Source organism: Juglans microcarpa x Juglans regia, chromosome 1D (genome assembly GCF_004785595.1).
Source record: "Juglans microcarpa x Juglans regia isolate MS1-56 chromosome 1D, Jm3101_v1.0, whole genome shotgun sequence".
Classification (NCBI taxonomy): Eukaryota; Viridiplantae; Streptophyta; class Magnoliopsida; order Fagales; family Juglandaceae; genus Juglans; species Juglans microcarpa x Juglans regia.
In genome coordinates this window covers 40402962-40429760 of record NC_054594.1, presented here as the reverse complement: position 1 = coordinate 40429760, position 26799 = coordinate 40402962, and the positions used below count along the sequence as shown (strand labels likewise).

The 26799-nt window shown below is 36.1% G+C and overlaps 2 protein-coding genes across 5 annotated transcripts; both read right to left on the bottom strand.

Annotated features, from left to right (window-relative positions):
• Positions 1–553: 553 nt before the first annotated feature.
• LOC121258230 (AT-rich interactive domain-containing protein 4-like) lies at positions 554–26799 on the bottom strand. 4 transcript variants are annotated; one of them, XM_041159661.1, is made up of 17 exons: positions 24978–26799; positions 24662–24850; positions 23701–23754; positions 23392–23480; positions 22339–22615; positions 22176–22232; positions 22020–22051; positions 21613–21748; positions 21361–21534; positions 19381–19998; positions 18505–18642; positions 18335–18433; positions 17856–17956; positions 17662–17752; positions 17333–17486; positions 15336–15342; positions 554–592 (listed from the first exon to the last, which is right to left on the bottom strand). In XM_041159661.1, exons 1-15 carry the CDS (start codon positions 25128–25130, stop codon positions 17361–17363), a joined length of 2334 nt encoding a protein of 777 aa, XP_041015595.1. In that variant the 5' UTR covers positions 25131–26799; the 3' UTR covers positions 554–592; positions 15336–15342; positions 17333–17360. The 4 variants fall into 4 exon arrangements, with proteins under 4 accessions (XP_041015595.1, XP_041015602.1, XP_041015610.1 ...); XM_041159668.1 differs by lacking the exons at positions 554–592; positions 15336–15342 and adding an exon at positions 9659–9699; XM_041159676.1 differs by lacking the exons at positions 554–592; positions 15336–15342 and having other exon boundaries at positions 17000–17486; positions 24978–25407; positions 25581–26798.
• LOC121258207 (subtilisin-like protease SBT1.5) lies at positions 3724–6461 on the bottom strand. Its single transcript, XM_041159613.1, has one exon. It carries the CDS (start codon positions 6328–6330, stop codon positions 3961–3963), a length of 2370 nt encoding a protein of 789 aa, XP_041015547.1. The 5' UTR covers positions 6331–6461; the 3' UTR covers positions 3724–3960.

Genomic DNA, 26799 nt, shown 5'->3' with positions numbered 1-26799 from the left:
TGTGATGTTGCCGGCTTGAGAAAGAGTGAAAATAAAATAAAATAAAAATAAAAGAAAGAGGTTCATGCACCGAAATGTATGCCGCAAATGTGGCATGATAGAGAGAGGGAGAACCCAGAGCTTAAAAAAGTAAAAAAATTAAAAGTTGGGACCTCGTAGAGAGAGCTGTGGGGGCCAAGCCAACCACAAATTATGAATATACAAGCCCTTTTGTGTTTTTTTTTTTCTTTTCTTTAGAATAATAAGCGAAGACATGAAACCTACTTTTAAAGTGGAGTGATGAAACAATAGAATATGACTGTCTAAACTCTAAACCCTTTAGATTAGGGGTTGAATATATATACTACAAGTTAATACTATCATCCGGGGATCCTCTTCATCTTTATGGGTGATCGCATCATTAGTACTTGTTCCCATATCGATCGACATGCTGTCTTTCTTAACCTTTTTTATCTGCAGCATTAATGGTCGATGACAACTTGCCTTCCGAGTTTATGTATCATATTTCACACACACATATCATGCAACAGAGAACTCAAGAAGAGATGCATGTAATTTGAGCTAGAGAGAGAGAGAGAGAGAGAGAGAGAGAGATGCATGTAATTAAAAGATGGGCATGCAATCCCGAGAAGATTCGTATTCTCAGTAATTCATATACGTCTGCACTTCGGCAAAATCACTTCTTCTTCTTTTTTCCCTAATCATTCCGGCAAAATCACTTACTTCTAAGGTAAGGTATTTTACTAGTGTCCCCAAAAAGAAAGGAAATAGGGGTAGGAAGTGTATGCAGAGTACAGGGGTAGGAAATGGACCTGGCTCTTTGTTCGATCGATCGGCTTGAATTATTTCTATCAAACTTTATGATGTGATCGAGATCTTGAAACTGCATACATACATATATATATAATATATATATATATATATGCAGAATACATCTGTCTGGATCACCATGCAGTTTTGGTTTGGTCCCTTTCGTTTGACAAATAATAGTATCATGACGTCAAAATTTCCAGGTTGGTTACTAGTACTCTTGGTGATCATGACAGTACTTGAAAGAAAGATATTTGGAGGTATATATGTGCAAGCTGTATGAGACAGATACATATATAAATATAGAGAAGCGTGACGTGAGGCCTCTCGCAACGCTAGCTAGGGGCCCTGCATTTATTTTGCGTAAAGAGTAATGTGCATTAGTGCATTAGCTATTTGTTGCCAGCTGGCTACTTACTACTTTTTTTCGTTTTTTCGTTTTTAATTTAATCAAGTACTTACTTCTCATTTTATCCGTGTGCATATATAATCGGAAATCAAATTCAGTAACCTGTCGTTTCAGAAGTTGTGGGAGGCTTTGGTCCCATGAAAAGTCTAGCTGCATAATAGTTTTGTTATTTATCATTTCATACAGTATATATTATATTTTTTTATTTTTTATAAACTAATTAAATTTTTTTACTTATTATTTATATACCATATATTTAATAAAATGTACGGTTATTATGCCGCTCTATGTTGACCGCTGGATGTACCGTCCAGTATAAATATTTTTTTATATTTTTTAAATATATTTAAATATTTTAAAAAAATAAAAAGAAAATATCAATACACTTAAAATCACTTCTTTAATTACTAAATAAAAAAAAATACCAAGCGGTCAAATAGTACGGTACAAATAAGTAGGCAAAATAGTGTTTCTCTTTAATAAAAAAAATAAAAAAATAAAAAAAGTATAGTGTGTAATGTGTAAAGATGATGAATAAATTTTTTCTTCTTGAAATGATATGCTTAGGTTGCGTTTAGATGTTGAGTTGAATTGAACTGAGTTGAATTCTTTATAAATAGTAATAAGTTGAGATGGTAGAGTGAGTTTTGTGATGTCCACCTAAAATAAGTTTAAATGTATTTAAATTTTAAGATAAATTTAGATATATTTATGGAAAGTTAAAAAAAATTATAGATCTAGCATGTAAAAAAGTGTTAAATTAAAAAATATTGTGAGTCTCACGTGTAAAAAAATTTTAAATTGAGATGAGTTTAATAATTTAAAAATTAATATTTAAAATATTAAATTTAATTTAAAATGGGACTGAATTGAATTAATTTTATCAACCAAACCGAGCCTAGATTCTTAAAGAAAAAATCGTGCCGAGAATTAGCTCTTAGCTAGGTGGCCTGCCATGAATTGACATTGATCGTAGCTAGCATATGATTAATTTGAAAATTATCGATGTCAGTACTCAGTACTAGAGATGTTAATAATGCTGATCGTCTGTTGCTGAAGCATTCAGAAAACAAACGAACATTCGGCTAAAGACGCTGTGGTTGTTACTGGGCCTTCATTTATTTTTGCATATTTTTGGGCTTATAACTTGGGCCGTAATGGATGTGCGTGGCCTAGTTTTTCTGTGGTTGCCATCTTTCTGTATAGAGAGTGCATGGATCTGGAAACTTGGGTAAATCCCATTAACCCGATGGGCCTCTATTGCAATCAGGTTATAACTGCGAAATTCCTCCTATTTTACGCATTTATAAATTATAATACCGCTCCTATCAAGCAATTGAAGCAAGTGGAGTTTGTAAAGAAGGAAAATGCTAATTAGCTCCTTCAAGTGTCCCACTCAGAGCTACTGTTAGTGTAATTTTTATTTTATTTTTATTTTTATGTTTAAATAAGTTACTACTAGTATGTTTATTTGTGTGTTTTGATTTAACATTTAAAACAAAACAAAACAAAAACCAAAATGTACTAGGGGTATACTTGAGGGGGCTAAATGAGGAGGCTGAGTATAATTAGTGCTAATACTTCATCCTTTAAACAATAATTCATCGTTTGTGTTAATTAGTATAATTAAGATATTATGAAGTAGATCTAATATATCATATTAAACTACGTCAGTTTGCGAGTTTACTTTTGTAGAATCTCTTTGTAACTAAAGTATTTATCTTTAGTTAAATGATAATTCTTTCGTTCGTACAACTGTTTTGGATTATGAAATCTATAAAATTTATGGGGGGAGGAGACATTATGATTGATGAGGCTATTAACACAAAAAATAGTGATTCAAGAGCCGAGTAGAACCCCAAAAGCGAGCTGAAACCTAATGAACATGGCCCTCATGGTTGTAAAGCAATTTCTTGACTAGTGGTCCTTTCCAGCAAATTAAGTTACTTTCTTCAAACGGATGAATGCACTTTCAATATCAAAAGCACTGATAAATGCTCCACACTTACAAGCAGCCAGCAGGCAGTCCCATGACTTCCCGTTGATTGTGCACCATTCGGGTTTTAATCATCACCAAACCAATGATTATGCAAGCATGAGGTTTCAAAGTCAAATAACTTATTACGCTGTATGTGGGGGGGTTCTTTTGCCTTTTACCAGCATCTCCAATTTGGATCGAGATTAGAGTGATTTCTAGGCCATCTGAACGTGGCAACGCATTTGCAACCCATAAAAGCGGCCAAGCATTCGAAACACTACGCATAAACATTTAGTTTGGACATCTTCTGCACCTGCAAGAAACCCCTCATGATTTTTGTACTACTGATTATCGTTGTCATGATGTTCTTGTTGTTAAAGTTATTCGCTTACATGCCGGATACCATGAATTTAAAAACTACATTTTACGGAAAGCAGCAGCATCATCCCCTTTTCACCTGGCGTAAATCGAATGACTTCAGCGATCTAAAGGAAAGTGGATCTTAGAACTTACCATTATCTTGGTCTTTTCTCAAAACACAGCATTTTTACATTCATTCTTCACTTACAACAACATACACCTCCACTGTGCATTACAAAGTACAAACCAACCCCACCAGTTTTCTGAAACTGAAAACCATTTAAAAAAAGGAAAGGAAAAAAAAAAAAAAAAACTTTCTCATGATAACACAGAGATAACTTAGAAAGTATTCTATAACAAGAAAGGCGAGCAAAATTCCTAAACCCAAAACCCTCAACACTCTCTAGAGAGGTTGCTGCATGGTCACAACCAAGGGGCTAGTGACACTGTGCTTCCCATCAGACCATACGATAGAGCCAGTCCGCATTCTAGAGCTACCAGGGGAGAGCTTAATTGCCCTGGTTTGCACCCTCACAAGGAAGTTCAGCCTCTGACCCAACCTCCTAAACACCAGCTTCTCCGGCCTAACCGTCACCACCATTCCACTCGGCGGCTCAGCCGTAACTTGGTAGACAGAATTCGGGTCCCCAACATTGGTCACCGTTCGAATAAAATGCGTAGACATCTTACGCTTTCCATATTGTTGAAACACTGCAGTCAACGAGGGGTAATTCAAATTTCCAACATGGCCAGCCCGTTTTGCCCCGCTGCAATCCGCAGTCTTCCTAGTAATCATTTGGATGTTCTGAGTAGTATAATTGGAATTGCATAGGAAATCCACATAATCATAGGAACTAATATCGTAGACGAGACCAGGATCCATAGCCTTCTGGGGGTGGACATGGCCAGCCCCGAAATCTAATACTGTCGAAACATTTCCAGTGGACTCGTCCAACATGTTTCCTCCACCCCTATTATCCACAGTATAAGCGGTTGTCATTAGTGCAGACCTTATGGCCGCTGGACTCCATTCGGGGTGCGCTGCTTTCAACAATGCAGCCAAACCGGAAACATGAGGACAAGCCATTGATGTGCCAGACAGTATATTGAACTCGGTTCTACGCTTATCCGAAGGTATGCCGGTCGGCCCGATTCTGTCGGGCCAAGCTGCGAGAATGTTTAATCCGGGCGCAATCACATCGGGCTTCAATATTTCCGGAGTCACCGGATTAGGACCACGAGCCGAAAACGATGCCACCACCGGAGCAGGCCTCACTCCGAGCCTTGTCCCCTTGAAGAGAATGGTAGCCACCGGTGTCGACTTCGAAGCTGCAGAGATATATTTCCTGATCTCGTCACCGGACGATGCGCCTACAGCTGTGGCGGGCAACACGTGGCAATCGGCCACCAATCCTTCGCCATCAAAAACCCCATTAGCTAAGATCATTCCAACCCCTGCAGCTTTCCTCACAACCTCACCTTTGGCAGCTCTCGAGTTGATGCCTCTATCGCACAACACGATCTTGCCTTTCACGAAATTGGGGTCCAGAGAACCTTCTAAACATAGCGAGGACGAATACCCATCAACAGCACCGCCCTCAGTGTTCCCACCGTATACTAATGGGTACATCTGACCCGGAGTTAAAGCCGGTCCGCCGTAAACACTTACACCAGGTATGATTTTTCCATTCCCCAGCTTGACATCGGCGGGAAAATCCCTGTCAATGGTGCCGGCACCTACCGTAGTCACCCAGGGAGCAATATTCGTGACAGAGAGCGCGCCCGGACCGCCGTTACCAGCTGAGGCGGAGACGAAGACCCCGGAATCGGAGGCTCTGAAAGCGGCAATGGCGATGGCGTCGAGGTAATATGGAACGACGACGCCGCCTACGCTCAGGGAGATGACGTCGACTCCGTCAGCCACTGCGGTGTCAAATGCTGCGAGGATGTCGGAGTCGTAGCAGCCCGAATTCCAGCAGACCTTGTAGGCGGCCAGGCGAGCTTTGGGAGCCATGCCGGCGGCAACTCCGCGCGCGTAACCAAGGGTAGAGGCCGGGAAGACGTAGCGGCCGGCAGCAATGGAGGCGGTATGGGTGCCGTGGCCGTCCGAGTCCCTGGGGGAGCGAAACTCGTTGGTCTCGTTCATCTTGCCATTGGTGGACTCGTAGCCAGAGCAGAAGTATTTAGCGCCTATGAGCTTGCGGTTGCAGGAGGAGGAAGGGAAGTCCCTGGCGGCGACGCATCGGCCTTTCCACTTGGAGGGTACAGGGCCAAGATCTCGGTCATCGAAGCTCTTACGCTCGGGCCAGATGCCGGTATCGATTACTCCAATGACGAGGTCGGACCCAAAGTCCGATTCTTTGAGGAGACCAGCACTGTCGGTGGTCTTGAGGCCCAAGAACTGGGGGGAGCGCGTCGTTTGCACATGGCGGACTTGCTCGGGGATGAGGGAAATAACGTGCGGGAGGGACTCAAGAGTTTTGGCTTCGGAGGGGGACAACTTGGCAGAGAAGCCATGGAATATGTTGGAGTATGTGTGGATGAGACGGCTGTTGGTTTGTGCTGGTGGTTCCGTCCTCGTTTTCCTTAATGCAGAGAGTGAAGACTCGTACCAGAGCTCGTGGGTAGGGAAAATGGAAGGCTTGGCATCGGGTTGGACTTCGACTATGTAAGTAGTCTTCTTCTGGTCATTGGGAAAAGAGGAAGAAGATGCGGAGGAGGTGGAGATGGGTGAGAGAAGAAAGAGTAGGAAGAGGGTGAGAGAGGGAGCCATTGGAGGGAAGAGCGAGATGGTCTGGAAATGCAAATGCTGGTGCCGTGTCTGCTGTGCTGTGACACTGAACAAACTATTAAAAAGAAAAGAGACAGGAGGCAGTGTCACTGTTCTGTGCTTGTGAGTGGAGACTAGTGGTGTAATTATCACTTATCAGAGAGGGTTTACTGTTTATCGATAAAAAGATATAGGGAAGTGTTACCGTGTCCTTCGGGTTTGACTATTGTGTGCTATTAGTGCAAATTCTAACCCTTTTTTTCTTAATATTTTTTAAAATAAATATAAATAGACTGATAATTATTTATTTAATTATTAATTAAAAAAATAAAGTAAAATACATAATTGAATGGATAAAGTAAGCGGCATAATATCATTTTCTAAAAATAAACGCATACAATAATTGTTTATACAAGAAATGCCAGATATAATATTAATTAATTTTTTCATCTCAATTTTTTTTTTCTAAATAAATGTTATCTGCTTGACACTTTAAGATAACAATAAAATAAATTTTTAATTTTTATTAAGAAAAATATTTTTTATTATACCGTAATATAATACGAAGTATGTATGTAGATTCTACAATAATTGTGTAAATTATAACTTTTGAACGATGTTTTTTTTATGGGAATCTCATGACTAAAATGGATATCATATAATAATAATAATAATAATAATAATAATATAATAGGGGTGTGATGGGCAGAGCCTTGCCATAGATTTGAAAGGGATCTATGTTGTTTTGAGGGGTACTAATGATAGGAACGATTGGGATACATAAATTTGATCAAAATTTTCTTTTTTCTTTGGTTATGCTTAGAATTTTGGTTTATTTTTATTTAGAATTTTGGTTTATTTTTAATTAGCTGGTAATAATTAGGGAAACTCAACAACTGCTGCACGTTGCTAATAACTTAGTTAAGTCTCACTAATCATGTAATGCACCAAATATAATGATGTCATGAACATTATCCCTCATGTCTAGATAAAAAAGAAAATGTTGTCCTGAATTCATCTTCAAGGGTGATTATTTGTGATAAAAAAAAATATATATATATATATATCCTAGGCCTCAAAATAAGTTGAAAATTTGGTATTTTATTGCGGTTTTAAATATCTTTTTCATACTTAATGAACATTAAATGATTTTCAATCAACTCTCGATGATGATAATAATAATAATAATAATAATAAATATTGTAAAACATATTTCATTTTTTTACATCACTTTAAATGTTATAATCGAACGGAAGTTTAGAATGTAATGTGATGACGAAAATTTAAAGATAAAAATCCTTGATTTTTGACTTATTATCTCCCCGTTAAATACTTGGTTTGACCTATTACTCATGTGAGTAAGAAAAGAAAATAAAGAAGATAATTAAGATATTTTCCTTTTCTCATTCTTATTGTGAAGAAAAAATTGTTTCTAATGCGTATATGTAGGCTAGTTATGCCTGGTTTGAATACAAAAGTATTTCAACTTATCTCAATTTATTTTATTTAATTATTATAATTTTTTTAAATTATCGTATAAAATGTAATAAATAATTTAAATTTTTTAAATTTTAAAATAATAATAATCTTTAATAATATTAAAAAATAATATTTTATTTAACTTTCAACTTTCACCTTAATTCACTATTTAAACCTTCTCTTAACTTACAATCTTGGATCGGGAGCAAAGACAAAATGGAAACCGGTAAATATTTTATAAAATTTTATATTTGAAAATATATATACATATATAATAAGATGGCATTAAAAAACACAAAAACAAAAAAAAAAAAAAAACAATAAAACAAAAACAAAAGCCAAAGTTATAGGAATATAATCTATTTTAATGATAAAGAAAGAATCTTGTACACAAAATTGGTGTGATGTCGCCTCACGGGCTCTTGAATTGGCATACGCGTTTCTTCCAAACTTTACTTTGTTTTTTTTTTTTTTTTTCCTTTTTTACGATAAAGACACGTGACATTATTTGTCTTGCTTAATCTCTTCATTCCACATTTTTTTAATAATTAATAAGAAAAATAGAAAACTTACTATATAATTATTTTACAACTCTACTTAAAATATTGGATAATTATGTAAAATTAAAATTATTATTTAATAAAATGACACAATTATATTGATTTATTTAAAATAATTATAAAAATATCGTAGTTGTATGTAATGTTCGTCCTTGTAGTGTGATTTTAATAAATAGTTTTAGAAAATGAGATAAGAATTATGAACTTTTTAAAACTTTTTTCTTTCATTTCGAGAATAGAAAATATTTTATATTTAAAATTAAACTTGTTCTATAAATTTAAAGAGAGTTTATCATTAAATTAAACTAAAAAGCCATTTTACAAAAATTAACTTTTATACATTACATAAAAACATGTCTAAGCTTCTATCACTCTTCCCTTTGGGTATGTCTATTCTAACATTGTTATGTCACTTACTATCCGGCATGGTTTTGTGGTGGAGGCTACATACGTGCGAGGAAGGATTGGGTGGAAGCTTGGTGATCACTATTGTGACCTTAAAACAGAGGTTGTTTGGGTAGCTGGAACTAGAGTTTGGCAGTTATGATGGGTTGCAGGAAGTGCATCGGTTTTGGTCTCGCAGTGGTGGTTAATAGCTAATGAGTGGCAGCTGGGCTTGCCGTGCACTATGGAGAGAGAGAGAGATAGAGAGAGGCGTGTGTGTGCGCGCGCACGTGCTGGAGGCCAATTTAGAGAGGGGAAAAGAGAGAGAAATGGAGAAGGGAATCGAGGCATTGAAATTGGACGTTTGGCTACCATGGATTGGCATTGTGGATAGTGGCTAACGGTGCCGCAAGCGATTGTGGGTGGCAGACAATGATAAAACAAAAGGGTGAGATACGGAGGAGTTGTTGGAGGGAAAAATTGAGATAGATGAAAGAGGGATGAGAGGGGGTGGCCGTGGTGACAACAGCTCAAGAGGAGATGCAACGACGTTGGAACTCGTGACGGCTTTGGCCGAGAGATGAGAGAAACAGAGGGAGCGTTAGGATGCACGAAGATGGGCCAAGAGAGAGGAAAGGGATGGTCACAATGGTGAGGTATGGTGGCTCACCCATGGTGCGACTTCATTGCTACCATTCATAGCGACAAACGACTTAGCATAGCGTAGGGCGAGAGAGATCAAGAGGGAGAGAAAGCTACATGGGTGAAGGTGGAGTTGAGGGAGGAGTGATTTTCACCAACAAGGTGCCACGGTGTCGTTGACGGCGGCGGCACGGACTAGCTGCGCAAAGGTGGGCATTGAGGAGTTTCTACTGGGGGTTTCGGCCAAGGGGGTAGCGCATGGAGGAGAGAGAGAGAGAGAGAGAGAGAGAGAGGAAAATAAGGGAATTCGGGTTTTTGGAGAATTAATTCTAGCCCTACATCTTGGGGTTCCTAACTTAGATCCAACATTGGAAATTAAACATGGACAAATAAACTAACTAAATAATAGGAAGATGAAATAGAAATGCAATGAGACTAAATTTAAAATAAGACTTTGTTTTATTGATCTAAAATAATATTTTTCATCATAAAATAAAATAATGAAGTTAACTAAATATTTTTAAGAGAAATAAAATCATCTAGATAAATAAAGTTTTTAACATATAAATAAAATAATGAATATTAAATAATAGTCTTAAGGAACTAAAATTGTTTAAATAAAATTATTTTCTAAAAGTATATTATTTTTGGGACTCCAAAAATATAAATAGGCTTACTTTAAAAATTAAGTTTGGTTCAATAATACTAAATGCACCCCATTTTACGCCGTTGGTAGTGGACTTGCCGGCAAGGTCTTGGACGTCAGTGGTCATGCCGGCAGAGTTCAGGGAATCTGTAATTACTAATCTCGTGAGACCCATCTTCTAGTCGGAAGGTGCACAGAAGCCGTCGTGTGAGCAGGGGTCGTCGTCAATGGTGGTAGGTTTGTCGGTGAGGTCTGGGGGCTTGGAGAGTGAGCCGGCAGATTCCAAAGATCTAGTTTCAAGTTGACAATTTTTTGAGAAACAATTGTGTAGTGCCAAGAAGGACATGTTGTCACCAGAGTCTGTCGTGGATTTTAAAATACTTAACTCGCTTTGAAAATTATCTACTCAATTTAAAACATAAATTCAAGATTTAAAACGTAAGAGCAAGACTCATGACCAAGCGAGAGAAAAATAAACTATTGGTTACATTGTATCATTACCCAATTAATAAACCTCGTCAAATCTTATTAGGTGAAAACCTAAGGAAATCTGTTGAAAATGTTTTGAATTCTTAATTTATATTATAGGAATTTATTAAGAATAAACTGGGCACTTGAACTCCATTTTATAAAAAGATATAGGAATTGCTCATCTTTATTTGGTATTTACCTATGCTATATTTAACTTTTTTTTTTGTTAATTTTCCGACAATGGTCCTAAGTCATATTTGTATAATCATAGTACATCAAATTTGATTTTTTTATTTGGAAATTAATTTATATTTTAAACACAAACCCTTCTCTCTAAATATTTTTCTCCCTTCCCTAAAAAAATACAACCAAGCAATCTCCCGCAATATTTCTCCGCCCGAGCCCTGCCTCCCCTTCCCTCCCCTAAGCCTATTGTTCTAATAGTCACCAAATCGTCTCTTTGTTTGTGATCTTCAAAATCTAAGTAGAAATGTTATCGAAAGATTGGCATGTAAGCCTCATACACTTCTTAAGCAATTCACACGCTATTGCTCATTCTAGCTACTATAGGTTATATGCATAACACGACTTAGACATAATTTGGATACTGATAATACCTTACTTACTATTTATTATTTTATTATTATTTAATATTTTATCACTATTTTTTTATTAATTTTTTATTACTATTTATGAGGATACTTCACTATCTAAAAAATCTCTTAATTCTTCAATTCTAGATCTTCTAGATTTGGACCTCTTCGCCACACTCTAGTCGGAGCAAGAAACTTGCACATCGACATCGCCACAAGTATCCTTTGTGCATCATCATCAATTTAGGTAGTCCAATTCTAGCTATCTGTTTATGGTAATGTTTTCATTAACTACAATATTGGAATTAGAAGATGTGAAGATTCCTATCATCAATACTAGAACAAATATATTTCAACAATCATTTTCCGATTGCTAACTTAGATTGTATCCAAATAGTGCATCATGGGACCACAAAATTGTTTTATTTATAAGTCATTTCCTTGTCTCAGCCATTGAATAATATATCTTTTGTCCTTTGTATATGTTTTATGTTCAATACAGACTGTGTGAAAAGAAAATTATTTAAGCAATTAAAATTGTGTTTAAATGTTAAATTGAATTGAGTTGAGATGATAAAATATTATTAAAATATTTTTTTAATATTATTATTATTTTATAATTTAAAAAATTTAAATTATTTATTATATTTTATATTAAAATTTAAAAAAATTATAATAATAAATTAAAATGAATTGAGAAGAATTTAAATTACAAACGTATCCTAAGAAGCTAAAAGTAAGGGTTTTTTGACCGAGGGATTTGGTATTGACAATCGCAGTAACTTTCTGTAATTTTTTTTTTTTTTTTAAATTTTCAAACCAGAAATTTGATGGCTATGGTGTCAGCACTCGGCAGAAATTGCATGCAAGATGCCAAAATGTCGACAGGCTTTGCCGAGAAAGCCCAGATGTGTGGCCCCACTTGCTCCAACATGGTCACCACCACCAGTTCCATCTCTATAAAAGCTTGATGTGGTAATTCAACGACGTCTGTATCAGTAATCTGTCAATTTTATTAGATTTCTGGACATTTCATCGACAACAAATAAGGGTTGTTTGTTTTTAAAAATTAGATGCCATGATATGAGATTAAAATTAAAAAATTAAATAAAATATTATTATAATATATTTTTTAATTTTATTTTTATTTTAAGATTTGAAAAAATTAAATTATTTATTTTATTTTATATAAGAATTTAAAAAAATTATAATAATGAGATGAAATGTTTCTTAAAAATAAACGGGCCTAAATCTTACTTTTTGACATAAAAAGCCAGTATGTGTATATCGTTACTCTCAATCTTATTTATTGACTAAACTTATTGGATGTCACCATCTATTAAATTCTTAAGCAAGGATGACAAATATCTCCATTCATATATTATAATTTTTTTATTTTTTCTTAATGATTAATAAAGTGACTATTAGTAAATTTATAATTTTTTTAATGATTAAGAATGTTTAAAAAATATTTAAAAAAAAAGCTATTTGCGTTGGTGTGCAAATTTGAGATGCACCCTAGCATTGTTCAATTCATAAATTAATATAGTTTGTTCTAATATATTATATCTATTTTATTATAAATAATATTATAATATTTGACGTGTTACATCAAATCACGTCAGTTTATTAATTTATTTTTATAATTTTTTTTATAGTCAAAATATTTCTTTTTGTAAAAAAATTAAAATTTTGATGCATTCTTGCTAAAACAAATAGCAAAAGCATGATGTGATCTTTGCTTGCTTTCCAAATGTTCACATGTGGAGTATTCGTGCAAGACATGAGACTTGGACGATTATATTGAGAGACGAAAGTGGGGTTTGTATTAACGAAATAAATAATAGACACGGCTTTTAATGTACCAAACCCAGCGAGGGACATTCTCATATTCTATGCAGTTATATCGCTAGCTGTTTCAATCACACAACAAAGGAGGGGTCCTCTTGCTGCCTTCTGCCTCTCCCATTTTATATATAAATAATATGTATAATATAAATGTGGAATCCTCTGCACAATTTTATGGTAGTAAGTCTCGTTCACTTTATTTTTAAAAAAAAATTTTAAATTAAATTTGCATGAAAAAATTATCTAGGGTTGTTTATCCTCATTTGTTTCTCTTTTAGTTTTGTTTTTTTTCTCAATATAAAAAGTGAAGGAAATTCCGAGTTAGGCCTCGTTTGATTATATAGGTGAAATGAGATGAGATGAGAATCTGTAAATAGAAGTGAAATAATTTGTGAATAATAGTAAAATGGTTTGAATTAAAATTTTTACAAGATTTTGAAAAAAGAAAAAGAAAAAAGTTGAATAAAAAAAATTATAAAATTTAAAGAGTTTTAGAATATAATTTTTGTTTTGAAATTTGAAAAAATTGAATTATTTTTTGTGTTTTGTTTAGAAGTTTAAAAAAATTGTAATAATTAGGTAATTATTAGATTAAAAATTTAGAAATTTGAAAATTTAAAATTTAAAATATTTATATTTAAATTGTGTTTGAATGTTGAAATAAGATTGTCTAAAGGTTGTGAAACGAAACCAAGCCATAGCCATCCCGCTGCCAATACAGTACTTCTTTTTTTGTGGTTCATAATGTCTAATGTCTTATGTATAACAAGATTTTATTTTCTGATGGGCTGAAAAAATTCTAATTTTAGTTTAAAATTTGTCTTCCATTAATCCATTTCATGGTAGTATTTTACCGAAATCAATGAAAAGTGTATATAATCTTGCAAGCTCGATCGAGAACAAGCGAAACTCTGTGCAATTCCTTTTATTCGAGTGATTCCAAAAATAATGAAAAATTAAAATATATTCATGGAGAAAATCTTTGTTAAAACTTTCAACCTTCGAGTACGGTAGGTTATAACAGAAAAATAAAATAAAATATTGGGATAAAATTAATTCATTTTAACACCAAATTATTGATAATTGAGCTATTCACTATTGTTTTATTTTTCGGCGTTTACCACAATGATTATATTATTTTAAAATAAAAAAATAAAGGGAGACAAAATTTGGCACGGATATATATAAATATATATGGCCCTTTATTCTAGCAATTAAATATTGCTCTTTGTACTTGTTTCCGTATAGAATATGAACTCAGTTCAACTCATCTTAATTTTACTCAAATTAATCATTAATAAAACTCATTATTTTTTCAATTTTTTATAAAAAATCATAAAAAAGTTAAACTCATCTAACCTACTTCATACATTTCAATCTAAAATATTAAACACATTTCCATGAGATATATAAAATACAACTATTCACAACTCAATTCGACATGCAAACGTAATCTTTTGTGCACAAGTGATATTACCGTACACTACATATTCTTAATTTGGCAGATATTGTTGTGATGGAAAATAATAGGATTATTACCCTTCTGCAATTCATTTATTATTTTTTTTATATTTGATATATCACTTAGTATTGAGTAGAGAAAGAGTGGTAATAACGTATGCATGTTTTATCATCTCAGTCACACTTACTGATATAGTATATTTTAAGTGTAGTACTAAACATATAAAATGACAAAATTTAAAAAGTAGTAAGAAATGAGAAGGGAAAATGAGGTTATGGGCATGGATTACATACAAAGTTGGATGAACAGATCCATTTGAGATAGCTAGGTGTGCATGTGATTGATTTGGCCGGTATATGAAGTCATCAATCTCAACCAAGCTAGAACCACTCAGAGGTGGATGCCGATGCCGCTGCCGCTAGTCCAATTGCGCATGGTTAGGACAGTTGTCGACCATTTTAAATCATCATTTGACATTTTGGGAGGAAGCACAAATGGAGAGTGGGCCACGCTATCAGAAGAAAAAACAAGCACTAGTATTTCATCTTTACTCTGAATTCTGATGATGATAACATCCTGGTAATCATCATGTGTCGGTCTTGTTTAGTTTCACATGATCTTCAGGATCTCAACCGTAACAAAGGAATGGTTGGGGGGGGGGGGGGGGGGGGGGGGGGGGGGGGGGGGGGGGGGGGGGGGGGGGGGACCTTGAGAGAGACAAAGTTGCATTTGTGACGTTCTTCCAGCTAGCTTTGAATTTTTGAAAATGGACCCTTCCATGATCACCATGCATGCTACCTACTTAATTCCCTCCTTCCCTCCCTTGCCATTATTTAAAGACAGTGTGTAAAGGAGCCCTAAGTCTAAACCTGTTTGTAGTGAAAAAGTTAAACCGATGAAGAGTCCAAAATTAGATTGCTAAAAGGGAAGGGAAAACCCTAAAGCAAACAGGACGAAACAGATAAAAGCAAAATGTATATTGTATGGGACGTGAGGCATGGCATGCAGAGAAGGAAAGATATTATAAAAAGGGATAGAGTTGGAGATGGTAAAAGTCCAGATGAAATTCAAGTCTAACTATAAAGAGGGAGATGTAGGGTCCTGTTAGCTGTGTTTCCATCAAAAAAGCAATAGTTTTCTTCACAGTTAAACAAACAGTACTGTGATTAAAAAAGCAAAAGCCTACTCAATATCTGAAGGAAACCCTTTCCTTTTCTTTTCTTTCCCACGTTCTAATCTCCATTAATTAAGCTTCCGAAAGGATTACTGTTTATAATTGATTTAAATAAAGATCACGTTCATGAAAGAAGGTTCTTGCATCTTCCGTCTTCATGATGATCATGCTCTTGAATTATTGTCAACTAAACGTCCTACTTTTGCTAAACACAAGGTTTTCGAAAGTGATGGCAATTAAGTGACATCTGAAAGTAACACAACTACTTTTTTTTTCAAAAAAAAAAAAAAAAAAAAAAAAAGGAAAGGAAGAAGATTATCAACGGGAAAATAGTAGAAGGGTACTTAATGATCATGAACTTTGTCTAATCATAATATAGATTATACATTTAGAACAAGTGTATTATTATATTTGCTAATTATTATAGTGCACCAATTCATTAGCGCACAATCGCCAGAAAAACTGATGCTGTGAGGGAACCCATATGGGCCAGAAAATTGGCCAGAATTAAATAAATTTTCTAAGCAGACAAACAATGAGTGTGGTCAAAGGTGAATTGAATTCGGAGTTATTGGCAAAGATAGAGCATTTGTACCGTCCCAACTGATTTTGGCGCGGTTTGGATATTGAACTGTGCTGAGATGAATTCAATTTTTTATGAATAATAACGAGTTAAAATGATAAATTGAGTTTTGTGAGGATCACTTAAGATGAATTTAAATATATTTGGATGTTAAGATGAGTTTAGATATCTTTATGGAAAGTTCAAAAAGGTTGTGAATCTCACGTGTAAAGATGTGTTGAGTTAAAAAAAGTTGTAAGTCTCATGTGTAAAAAGATTTTGAATTCAGATAAGTTTAGTAATCTGAGAGTAAAATATTTAGATGTTAGACTTAACATAAAATTAATTCAGTCCAACTTCTAACGGGGCGTGCAACTCCTCAAGGGAGTTGCATAAATTGGGAACTCTAGATTTCTCGCAGGCAGAGTCGTATCTGAAGTGCACCACATATTCATATTCATATTCTTTACAAAAATTTTCTTGCCCACGAGCCTTTTCGAAAGAGAAAGCCCCTCAACTGTAGAACCAAGAAAGGGATCTAGCTGCAGCTCCATCTTCTGGGCATTTCAATATATATATATATATATATATATATGTGTGTGTGTGTGTGTGTGTTGCTATTCAAGAATATCATTTTCGATATAGCCTACCTAGATTGATACATCAATAAGAAAGCATAATCGTTGTCAACTTAAAATTCCTCAGTCTTTGATATCATTTACTCCAATGAATTCAGGGTGTATAATATGAGAATTCCAAAAGGGTGTCGTTGTTCTGGTGGTTCTAAGGGTTCTCTGTGTTTGTTCCAATCGCACATTTTGGTAAAAATAAACTCGAAGGTAGATGAAATATAATATAGAAACTTTTTTTTTTTTTAATATAATCTAAATTGTTTTAAGGGATATATCCCTCATGATGTTAAGCTACATCAGTCAAAAGTTCAATGGAGAATCAAATATTTTACAACCACTCTTCCCAAGTTAAGGGCATTCTTCACCCTATAAAGACTTCCCGCCCCACTAAAAGGTAAAAATAAAATATTATAAAATTCCTACATTCGATGTGATGCCAGCAAACTCCTATGCTCCATTGATTTCGTATTTCTACTTCTTGTGGTCAGTTGCTCACAAAATGATACTAGGAAAAGAGACCCCAAAACTGGTGAGAGAGAGAGAGAGAGGTGACGAAGAAGAAGGGAATGTAAAACTGAAATCACAGTGGTCGTGATACCATCAAGCCTTGGGAATATCCATTTCCGACTTTCTGTGGTTTCTTCTTGAAATTTGTAATGCTACAATGTGGACATATGTATTCCAGCCCATCTGTTTTTGCATAATCCTGCAAGTTGAAATCCAAATTATTACAACATATTAATTCAAGTTCTTGATTCTTTACAGTAAAATGAAGCAAATGTAGAATATACAATCAAGATGCAACTCCTGACATGCACAAAAGTTATGGACGTGATATTATTCACAACCCAGAGGTGCTTATGTAGTTGCAGTGCTGATACCTTAAAAGCACCAAGACCCTGCCTTCTGTCACAGCCAAAGTGGGCCCACTCACCACATATGCCACAATTCACCCAATCCCCTGGTGCACTACTGTTAAACAGTCATGCAATTCCATTGTCAGCAAACATTTATTTAACATAATACAATTACTTATCATGTCAGCAGGAAAAAAAAAAGGGGGAAAAGTACAAACCTGTGGCATAGCAAGCAACACTCTCCATCTACATCGTCATGAGCCAATTCGTACTCTAGAAGGTAAGTTTCATAGTGTCTTTTTAGCGTATTACCAACACCCTGTTAATACAGAGACATTATCTAAATCAAATGAAAAGTATTATAATCTACTTGATTTTTCACAGGTATTATGCGATTTAACTATTACTGTACTCAGCTTATAGATTCTAAATATGCTTGTTACAAGTTACCACCATATTTGAATCCTTCATTTAGACAGTTTCAGGAATCCCAACCTCTCTAGGAGTACGCACTCGTTCCCTCCCATACCCCTACCTATTTACTATCGTTGCTGCCACCACTTTCCATGTTTCATCCTCCCCCCCCCCCCCCCCCCCCCCCCCAAACAAAACTTTCTCCTCCTTTTGTTGCAAACTAAAAAAAACTATCCTTAACTCAGAATAAAGTAGAAAGACCAGAGGGAAAGATAGGGCGTACAGTCATTCTATTTGTCATTGTGTAATTATGCATCTTTGAAAAGATCTGCCCTTTCCAGTTGATACCGTTGCCAACATGAAAGCCTCCTCTTGTAACCACCTAAGAAAACCCTGTTCTTCAGTACCAAATTCTAACAATTCCCACTAATCAGAACAATGCAATGAACTCACCTCTTTGTACAAGTTGAAGAGGTCAAGACGCTTCCCATTAAGTATGGCATCTGGAAACTCAGCAAGTCCGCCTTGAGGGATAAGTCGAGTGTGCCCTCGAAGGATTAGAAACTGCATCACATCCTTCAGAAACTCCTCCTGCAAGAGAATAACAAATAATTACAAAAACAATAAATTACACAGGTACTAAGCAGGCATAAGATTTCTAAAGATACTTTGGGTCTAATCCTATCCTAACTGGAACTTGATTTCTTAAGGATCAGGCTACCACGCAACAAATGTTATGGTAGGATGGGTTGATGTATAGATCATATAGTTAACTCTTTAGGGTTGGAATATGTGAGGTACATTGAACTTAGGACGAGCATTTTCTTCAATCAATAGAAGTTATTAAATAAACCATTATGTAGAGAAGTCTCCTCTTCACTTTATGAAGAATCTTTTATTTGAGTTAAATTTCGAAGGTCAAAACTGTAACATTTGGCTTTCTGGCATACATGTGAAAAGCTTATGCCCCACTTTACCTCAAAAGGGTATGGTATGATATAGTCCAAATTTATTACTTTTGAGTCCACCATTTACCACAAAACTACAACGTTTCAAAGAGTTCCATGGCCAAGATTTTGGTCCATCAACCGCTTGGCAAAACTTTTAATTTCCATATCAAGATTTTGATCAAGGAAACAAATTTCAGGTAGTTAACGAGGTAAAAAGCTTTTACTTCCGATTTTAATATAGATATGATGAAATTGGATATCTCGTTTCATTTTGTATATTTTTCTCTTCTTATTTAACCTAATGAAATACGCAAGAATGGGAAAGGTGGAAATCCAAAAACAGCCAGATTTGACAGCCAAACATAATTAGACAACTCACCTCAGAGCAAGTATGCATTGGACTCCTGCCACACCCATGTTTCTTCAGAGGTAGTGGATTCAAGGAAATAATCTGCTTGGCCTGTGATGAGCTTGAATATGTTCTTCTCTGTGTTGTAGGAGTTGATCCCACAATACTGTGCTTTGTAGGGGCAACAACTGGCAAATTAGCCTTAACTTGGCCTCCTTCATGCCCATCTGCCTCAGACATTCCAGAAAATGGCGTCATTTTATGGCGTTGAACATGAGGGATAGGCCTCATTGCAGCAACCTTCAGTTTTTTCCGAGCTGGGAGTAAGGGCATGCTAACCCGATTCCTCAATCTGGCATCCTTGTCCTCTACATCACGTTTATTAGACACACCATTACGAGAACCAGGCGTAGTCTCTTGGCTTGGTTCAGATCTCTTTCGAGTAGGAGCAGGTGGTCTCAACCAACTTGGGGCGCTGCTAAACATTAAATTGTCTGTACAAGTATCTTTCCCATCCCTTGGACAGAAAAAAAGTAGACGCTCAGCATCATCTCTCTCAAAAGAAGCAACAGGCAATCCCTGAATGCTGGCAATGCCAAGTGCAACTAAACTACGATATGAAACATCTGGTGCTGACTGCCTCAAAACCTGAAAAAACAACCACAATAGGCACGGTAACTAACATCCAGTACTAGTTGCCGCAAATCAAGTCTACAGAGTAAGTGCGCTCGTAAAAAAACTATGTTTCTCCGGACCCAATTCAGATTAAATGTCCAAGTGACTTTTTAGATACTCCGAGGTCCAAAAAGTCAAAGAACTTGAACATCAAAAAATCAATTTTGAATATAAATTGTCACCACTTCAAAACATTGTAATGAATCATAATGCTGCAACTCTTCTGCAGTCTAAGGTTGCGTTTGGATGTTGAACTAAGCTAAGATGAGTTGAGTTCTTTATGAATAGTAGTGAGTTGAGATGGTGGAACGAGTTTTGTGGGGCCTACCTAAGATGACTTTAGATGTGTTTGGATGTTAAGATGAGTTTAGATATATTTATGGGAAGTTGAAAAAGATTGTGGGTCTCGCGTGTAAAGAGGTGTTGAGTTGAAAAAGATTGTAGTTTCCACGTATAAATAAGTCTTGAGTTGAATGATGTTTAGTGATTTGGGAGTTGTGTTTGGATGTTGGGCTAGGCTTAAATTTGAACTCAACTCGAATGAGCTCAGCTGCTTCCACGTTCCAAACATAGCCTAAATGTATGAAAAGATGATATATTTGACTCCACCATCATATGGGTTTTAAAAATAGGTCCACCACAACTTTCATGCTAACTCATCCAGCTAAATGCAAAATAAGATTTCCAATAATATTAAGTTCAACCATTTTCATGAACAAAATTCATTTTGTTTGTCAAATGCTTGATGAAAGAAGGCTGTACAGTTACATATTCGTAACCACTAATATTGCAATAATGTTGGTGAAGACACCCACAGGCGCCATGAACCCACTTGCAATTAATCAAATGCCAATCCCAGGCTCCTCATTTTGCAAATGCAGGAAAAAGTCTAAATATTGAAATAAACCGATACAAGCAGTGTTGTTGAATCTGCAAGAACTTAAATAATTAAAAAGTCTTCTAGGTTAAACTTTTAAGAATTTAAGTCCTATGGTGATGGCACCATTTATTACAGATTGCTGTAACCAGTATCTCCTGCAGTTAAATTCTAGCTCCAAGGTGTCACCCCCATATCCAGATCCCCATAATTAACAAAACCAAACAGAAGGTTTACAGACCTTAAATATATTTAAGAAAAAACAAAAGAAAGTCATCAACTGAACTAATGCACTAGATTTCCTGTCAAGGTACAGGTTGATTTATATTCTGTGCTTTTACTTTCAAAAACCAATGTACAAGCAAGACAAGCACAAGCCTTGCAAGGAAATTCACAATACTTACAAAAAAGGAAGAAAAGAAAAGTGGGAGGGAGGGAGATAGTGTTTGTTGAAAAACCTGCGAAGCCCATGAAGGCACCTTCATGCAAACTTCAAATACTGCTGCCCCACAGGCAATTGAAGCAGATCTACGAGGCTCTGAGAATGTAATTTTGTTTTCTTCACTGTCAGGAAGTGCATGAACTAGTTGACTCTTCTCAATAATTTCATTCTTTATATGATTCTCCAGGAGCTGAAGATCAGCAAATCATATGGTATAAGAGTTCAACATCTCCAATACTAGACGTTGTCACAAATTCTTTTGGATTACCTGATCATCAAAGCAAGTTTGCGCACTACCAGACACCAGAAGTGAGATGTGGGCAAAACTGCAGGTTGTCACATCACATCGCATGGTCACAACACCACGAGAAAATGTCCCTGCCTGAAGGGGTGGCGGAGGGGCACTAAACCGCATATGAAAGGTATTGAACCGTTAGAAAGTTAAAAGGTTATAACATTTTTGAAGAAGTTCAAAACTCCACGAAGTATCATATCAACAAAAACACACAGAATACCAGCATAACTGCATAAGTAGGTTTTCTTGCAAACAAAGGCATAAGCACCTCTTTGCAAACATGTAGAATTATTGTTTAAAAGATCAGGTTGACTGTAGCCAAAAGAATTTAAAATACACAACCATGTAACATTATAAAGACACATCAAGATGAATAATACCTAAACTTGCCATGAAGTTTGCTCCCACGTATCTGAATGAACATAATGAACAATGCAAGGAAAACAAAAGAGGAAATTAAAACCTCCCCACACCGTAAAGATGATACCAAACACAAGCAGATAAGATCCGTATAGACAAACCATCATCACACTTACTTCAATGTTCAGGAGGGCATTGAGGCCATCTTCCAAGGATTCTAATAGAGATGCATCCTGAAAAGAAATCGTTTGTTTCCTAAGTAATTATCAGTTCATAAGTGAAGGAGCAACGTGAAGGAGCAACATATAGACTATTAAAGAGAGATCCGTCCCAGCTTACCAATGTGCAAGGCACTCCACAAACAAGAAACCTCAAGCTCACATCATCATCATGTATCTTTATAGCAGGCAGAGCATCTGAAGAACTCTCATCATCTCCCTCTGCATCTATCTCAGGGGGATCAACATTGATTTTCAAACGATCCCCTAGAATGCATGGCTCCAGCTCACTAGTAACCTTCTGGCTGTTAGCAGGAAGGACATAGTTGTTTCTTACACAGTAAAGCCTGAAGGAAGCACGTGCAAGTTGGAAAGCATCCCATGCATGAGTAGAGGAACTGCAGTCCAACAAAAGTGACCACATGAAATACCATCTCATATTGTATTATCTTAGGCCTCAACACACCCCCCCCCCCCCCCCCCCCCCCCCCCCCCCCCCCCCCCCCCCCCCGAAAAAAAAAAAAAAAAAACAAAAAAAAAAAGGAGAAAGACACCGAGGCAGAGCAGCCAGTGAGTTTAATGTAGATCAATGTCCTGGATTCATAGATGATTTCCAACCAGAGACTCATCATAAGCATAAGAAGAACAGTAAATTTAAGTGATGATGTGGGCCAAGCTCCTTGCTGAGGGTTACTCAGGCAAACTCAGATCTAGACAAAACCTCAATGGCTCAATCAGAACCAAATTTGTCCATAAAACAAATAAGCACGACAACCAAACAACAACCCAAATATGAAAAGTTTCTCGCTAGCATGTTGCTATCTTAGTACTCTACAAGGCATGATTAGGCACATGCGAACATACACACAACAAACTATATATGTATATATATATATATAATCTGACCATACAGAGGGAGTAGTTTTGCTCTGCCATGAGATGATTTATCTTGCCTCCAAGCATGCAGATTGTTTTTTTTTTTTTTCCCTATACGTGCCTCCAAGCATGCAGATAGAAATAGTTGTTTCCACGCTGCCTCAAAATTGCACAGATAAACCTTTTTATAAAAGGTAATTTTATTCAAAGCGCAAAGAGTTGCAACGCAGGTATACAGAAAATCGCAAAAATAAACCTTGCCACATTTGCATGCACCTATTGCTAAAAGATTATATACCTCTGTACCACTGAAAATAATGCTTGACGAAAATGGCAAGCGGCGTAATAAGAAATTGAATTCTTCCAATATATCACATAAGGAATCCCCTGCAAAAGTGAAGCCTCGCAATTTAATCAAATTCTCCTTGAACTAAAATTCTAATTTTTTCAGTCCTTGAACAAAATTACATTAAAAAATAAAAAATGCAAAACTTCCAGCAATAGGACTCAGAGCTAAGTAGATAACACCAAACTTATTAATTATGCGATAACATTAGTGGTGAATGCCAGAAAGGCATGTGTGAAAATCCACAAGACAATCAGTCACCTTTGAGTGAAGCACCTCTGCTACTTTTTCTCCATTTGGGATTTCCAAATAAACCTGCACACAAATAAAAAATTAAATCAGATCAAAGTCAAAATATACCCTCAACAACATGACATGTCAACAAAAACTGCATGGAGTTTAAGGAACAGGATAAGACCATGCAGCACATATCATCCATGAGCTATTTTTAATTTTATCCCAACCTGGCATTTTCCTACTGTTTTCTTCTAATTCCTTATTGTCTTGCCAAATGACTCCATCCACCTTTGCTCTATCCTCTTACCATGATGAAAATACGTTGACTAATTCTTTGTTAATTCAGTGATTAAGAAGCTTAAGTGCATACTCGCTTCTCTTTTATCTCACATGCCTTCCAATTTTTCCATTTCAATATTTATTTAGCAGACACATTAAGAGATATCATATATTTCTCAAAAGCTTAAGATTAAAATTTAAGTTACCACATACTGGCATATGACTACATGCAGAGTAAACTCTTCAGAATTAAAAACCCAATCCTATTACTCCAAGTATGGATGTCTCTGAACTTGAAAGTAGTAACATTCTAGGATTCTGATGCAAACCAGACTTCTGACCAAACGTCTTCATTATTAATGATTGCTATATAAAATTCACTTCAGGAAGTGGGGTGGAGATCATGAGATGCATGTGCCAATCATAAATAGTAAACAGTAGCAGGTACGGCATAAGAAACAGATGCATTGACCACTTAGGGCGATCTTCTCTCCCCCCCCCCCCCCCCCCCCCCCCCCCCCCCCCCCCCCCCCCCCCACCCCCCCCCCCTCCCCAATATATATATATAGATATATATATATATAGATATATATATATAGATATATATATATATAGATATATATATATAAAGGAAGAGCTAGAGGGAATGAAGTGGTATATACATAAAGAGTGTACTTAGCCCGCTCAATATAGATATATCACATACAGCAGTAGGCAATGTGGTGGCGAATATCTCAGATATAGCTTCGGGTGTGGACATGTCAACACCTTCCCACACAAGAGGCCCAACTTCATCATTCGCAATTTGCTCTCCTTGCAAGTAAACAATACTCGGGTTATACGATTCCAGAATCTTACAAAACCCGGCTTTGCTCGGATTAGTCAGAGTCTGAACCTGCACATGGAGAGCAAAAACTATTGAAGGGGCCAACAATGAACATCCAGGAAATATAAGTTATGTCACACACTTCATATCTCATATTGATAACAGAAGATTTACAACCAAAAATACATTAAAGCACCTCTAAACGTCCAGAAGACACCAACTCAGGAAAGGGATATCTCGGCTTATCCTCTGCAGCATCATCCTTTTTAAGTTTTTCCGAATTTTTCCCACAGGTAGCAGCAAGAAGACTACAGGTGTGTTTTGAAGCTCCTTGAGAATGAAACATCATTACAATGCAAGTATCCTTTCTCGGAGAGAAGAACCACCAATTATCTTTTGCAACACAAGCCTCACAGTCACAGGCTCCTTACAGAAGAGTTAGAAGTCGAAATTATGACATCCACTGGATTTAAACCCTCAACTGCAGCACCAATTTCCTCCCTAGCGAAGAATCCACCCAAACCCAATCCAGACCCGCAAGCAGATCCTAAAAAACTAACCAAGCAAACAATCCAAATCCCTGCCACCCACCCAAATACTAGATGGCCATAGTTAGTTACAGAATCCTGAAACCAAAATAAACGAAACCCTATATTCTTATCACCGATATATCAGAAAAATTAATCAAATTTCCCTCAAAGATTGAGTAAACCGTAAAAAGCCCTCAATTTTCAATGCCGAAAGCTGCTAAAATCGAAAAAACAGCCAAGACCCAGATGGGATGAGACGGAAAACTCACCTCTTGAGACGGTACAACAGAGAAACTCACCCACCCATACGGGAATTAAAGGTCTCTCAACTACCGGACGAGCAAATCAAGTAATATCGACGACCCAAGTGAGTCCACGGCTTGTAGAATCATAAACAAGCACTGGATGAGAACCAAAGGATGAAAAAGTAACCCTAGGCCCTTAAAATTCACATCATAATTATTTTATTTCTCAAAAAGAATCTATAAAAATAAGGAGTTATTTCATATCCCAATTCACACTCTACGAAAGAAAAACAATCAAATGCCATCATCACCAAAAACGGATTATATTATTCCAAAATGTTAAAAACTGTTGGTGTCTGACAAATCTAACCTCAGGTCAAACATCAAAACTAAGAAAAATAAAAAGAGAGAGCGACAGAGATTACAATTATAAGACCCCTTGACGAACTGATAAAGTAAAAGTTCTGATTGGAAACAGAACACAAAAATCCAAAGGTGTATATTATTTGTTGTGAACAATAATTAAACAAGTACTAGTCGGAAGGTTCTCTTTTCTTGCAAGGAATTGAACCAAACGAAATAGTTGTGCCTAAAATCCATAGTGATAAAAAGTTTTTGGGATAGTTTGCATTAAGTGGGTGACCATAAGATTCGGACTTTGTGAATGTAACAACGTTGTCTGTTCTCCAATAGATAGAAAGTCAAACAAAAGCTCAGGATTTATTTACCAGTTTTACCAGTAGTCCTACGTTTCTCTTTTTTTTTTTCGTATGTTTATTTCCTTGGGTTCTTTTGATCTTCGTTTGGCCGCATGAGGCCTGTCCCTTTTGTTCGAAACTCCAGTCCATCACCTCTCTCTCTCTCTCTCATAATTCCTAGAGAAAGAACAAAAAAATGAAAAAAAAAAAAGCCGGTTTTAATTGTGCAAATAATGGAAAAATGCTGAACTGCGAAGTTGATAGCTATTCACGATTGCATAGCCGTTAGCTCTCCTCCGTGTTCGTCTTCTTCTCTCCCAAAAAAACTTCCTTTGCTACGGCTTCATCGGATAAACAGAATTATTAGTAAGATGGTGATGTTTTATGGATTCCACGATAATACTTCGCGTCATCGAAAAACAATTATCAGCAATATCTCGACCTCGTATTTAACCTGAAAGGAAATACAAACTTACGCTTTCTTCACAAACTAAATAAACCAGACACGACCTTATGTTTTTGTTTTTGGGTTTGGGGATAACTGG

Excerpts from the sequence above, each read along its gene's own strand:
- LOC121258207 (XM_041159613.1), bottom strand. The coding sequence starts at position 6,330 with ATGGCTCCCTCTCTCACCCTCTTCCTACTCTTTCTTCTCTCACCCATC.
- LOC121258230 (XM_041159661.1), bottom strand. The coding sequence starts at position 25,130 with ATGATGTTTCATTCTCAAGGAGCTTCAAAACACACCTGTAGTCTTCTT. Across the intron at positions 21,749-22,019 it reads AAACTTCATGGCAAGTTTAG|TGCCCCTCCGCCACCCCTTC; the intron begins GTATTATTCATC and ends TATGCGGTTTAG. Across the intron at positions 17,487-17,661 it reads AGGGTCTTGGTGCTTTTAAG|GATTATGCAAAAACAGATGG; the intron begins GTATCAGCACTG and ends TTCAACTTGCAG.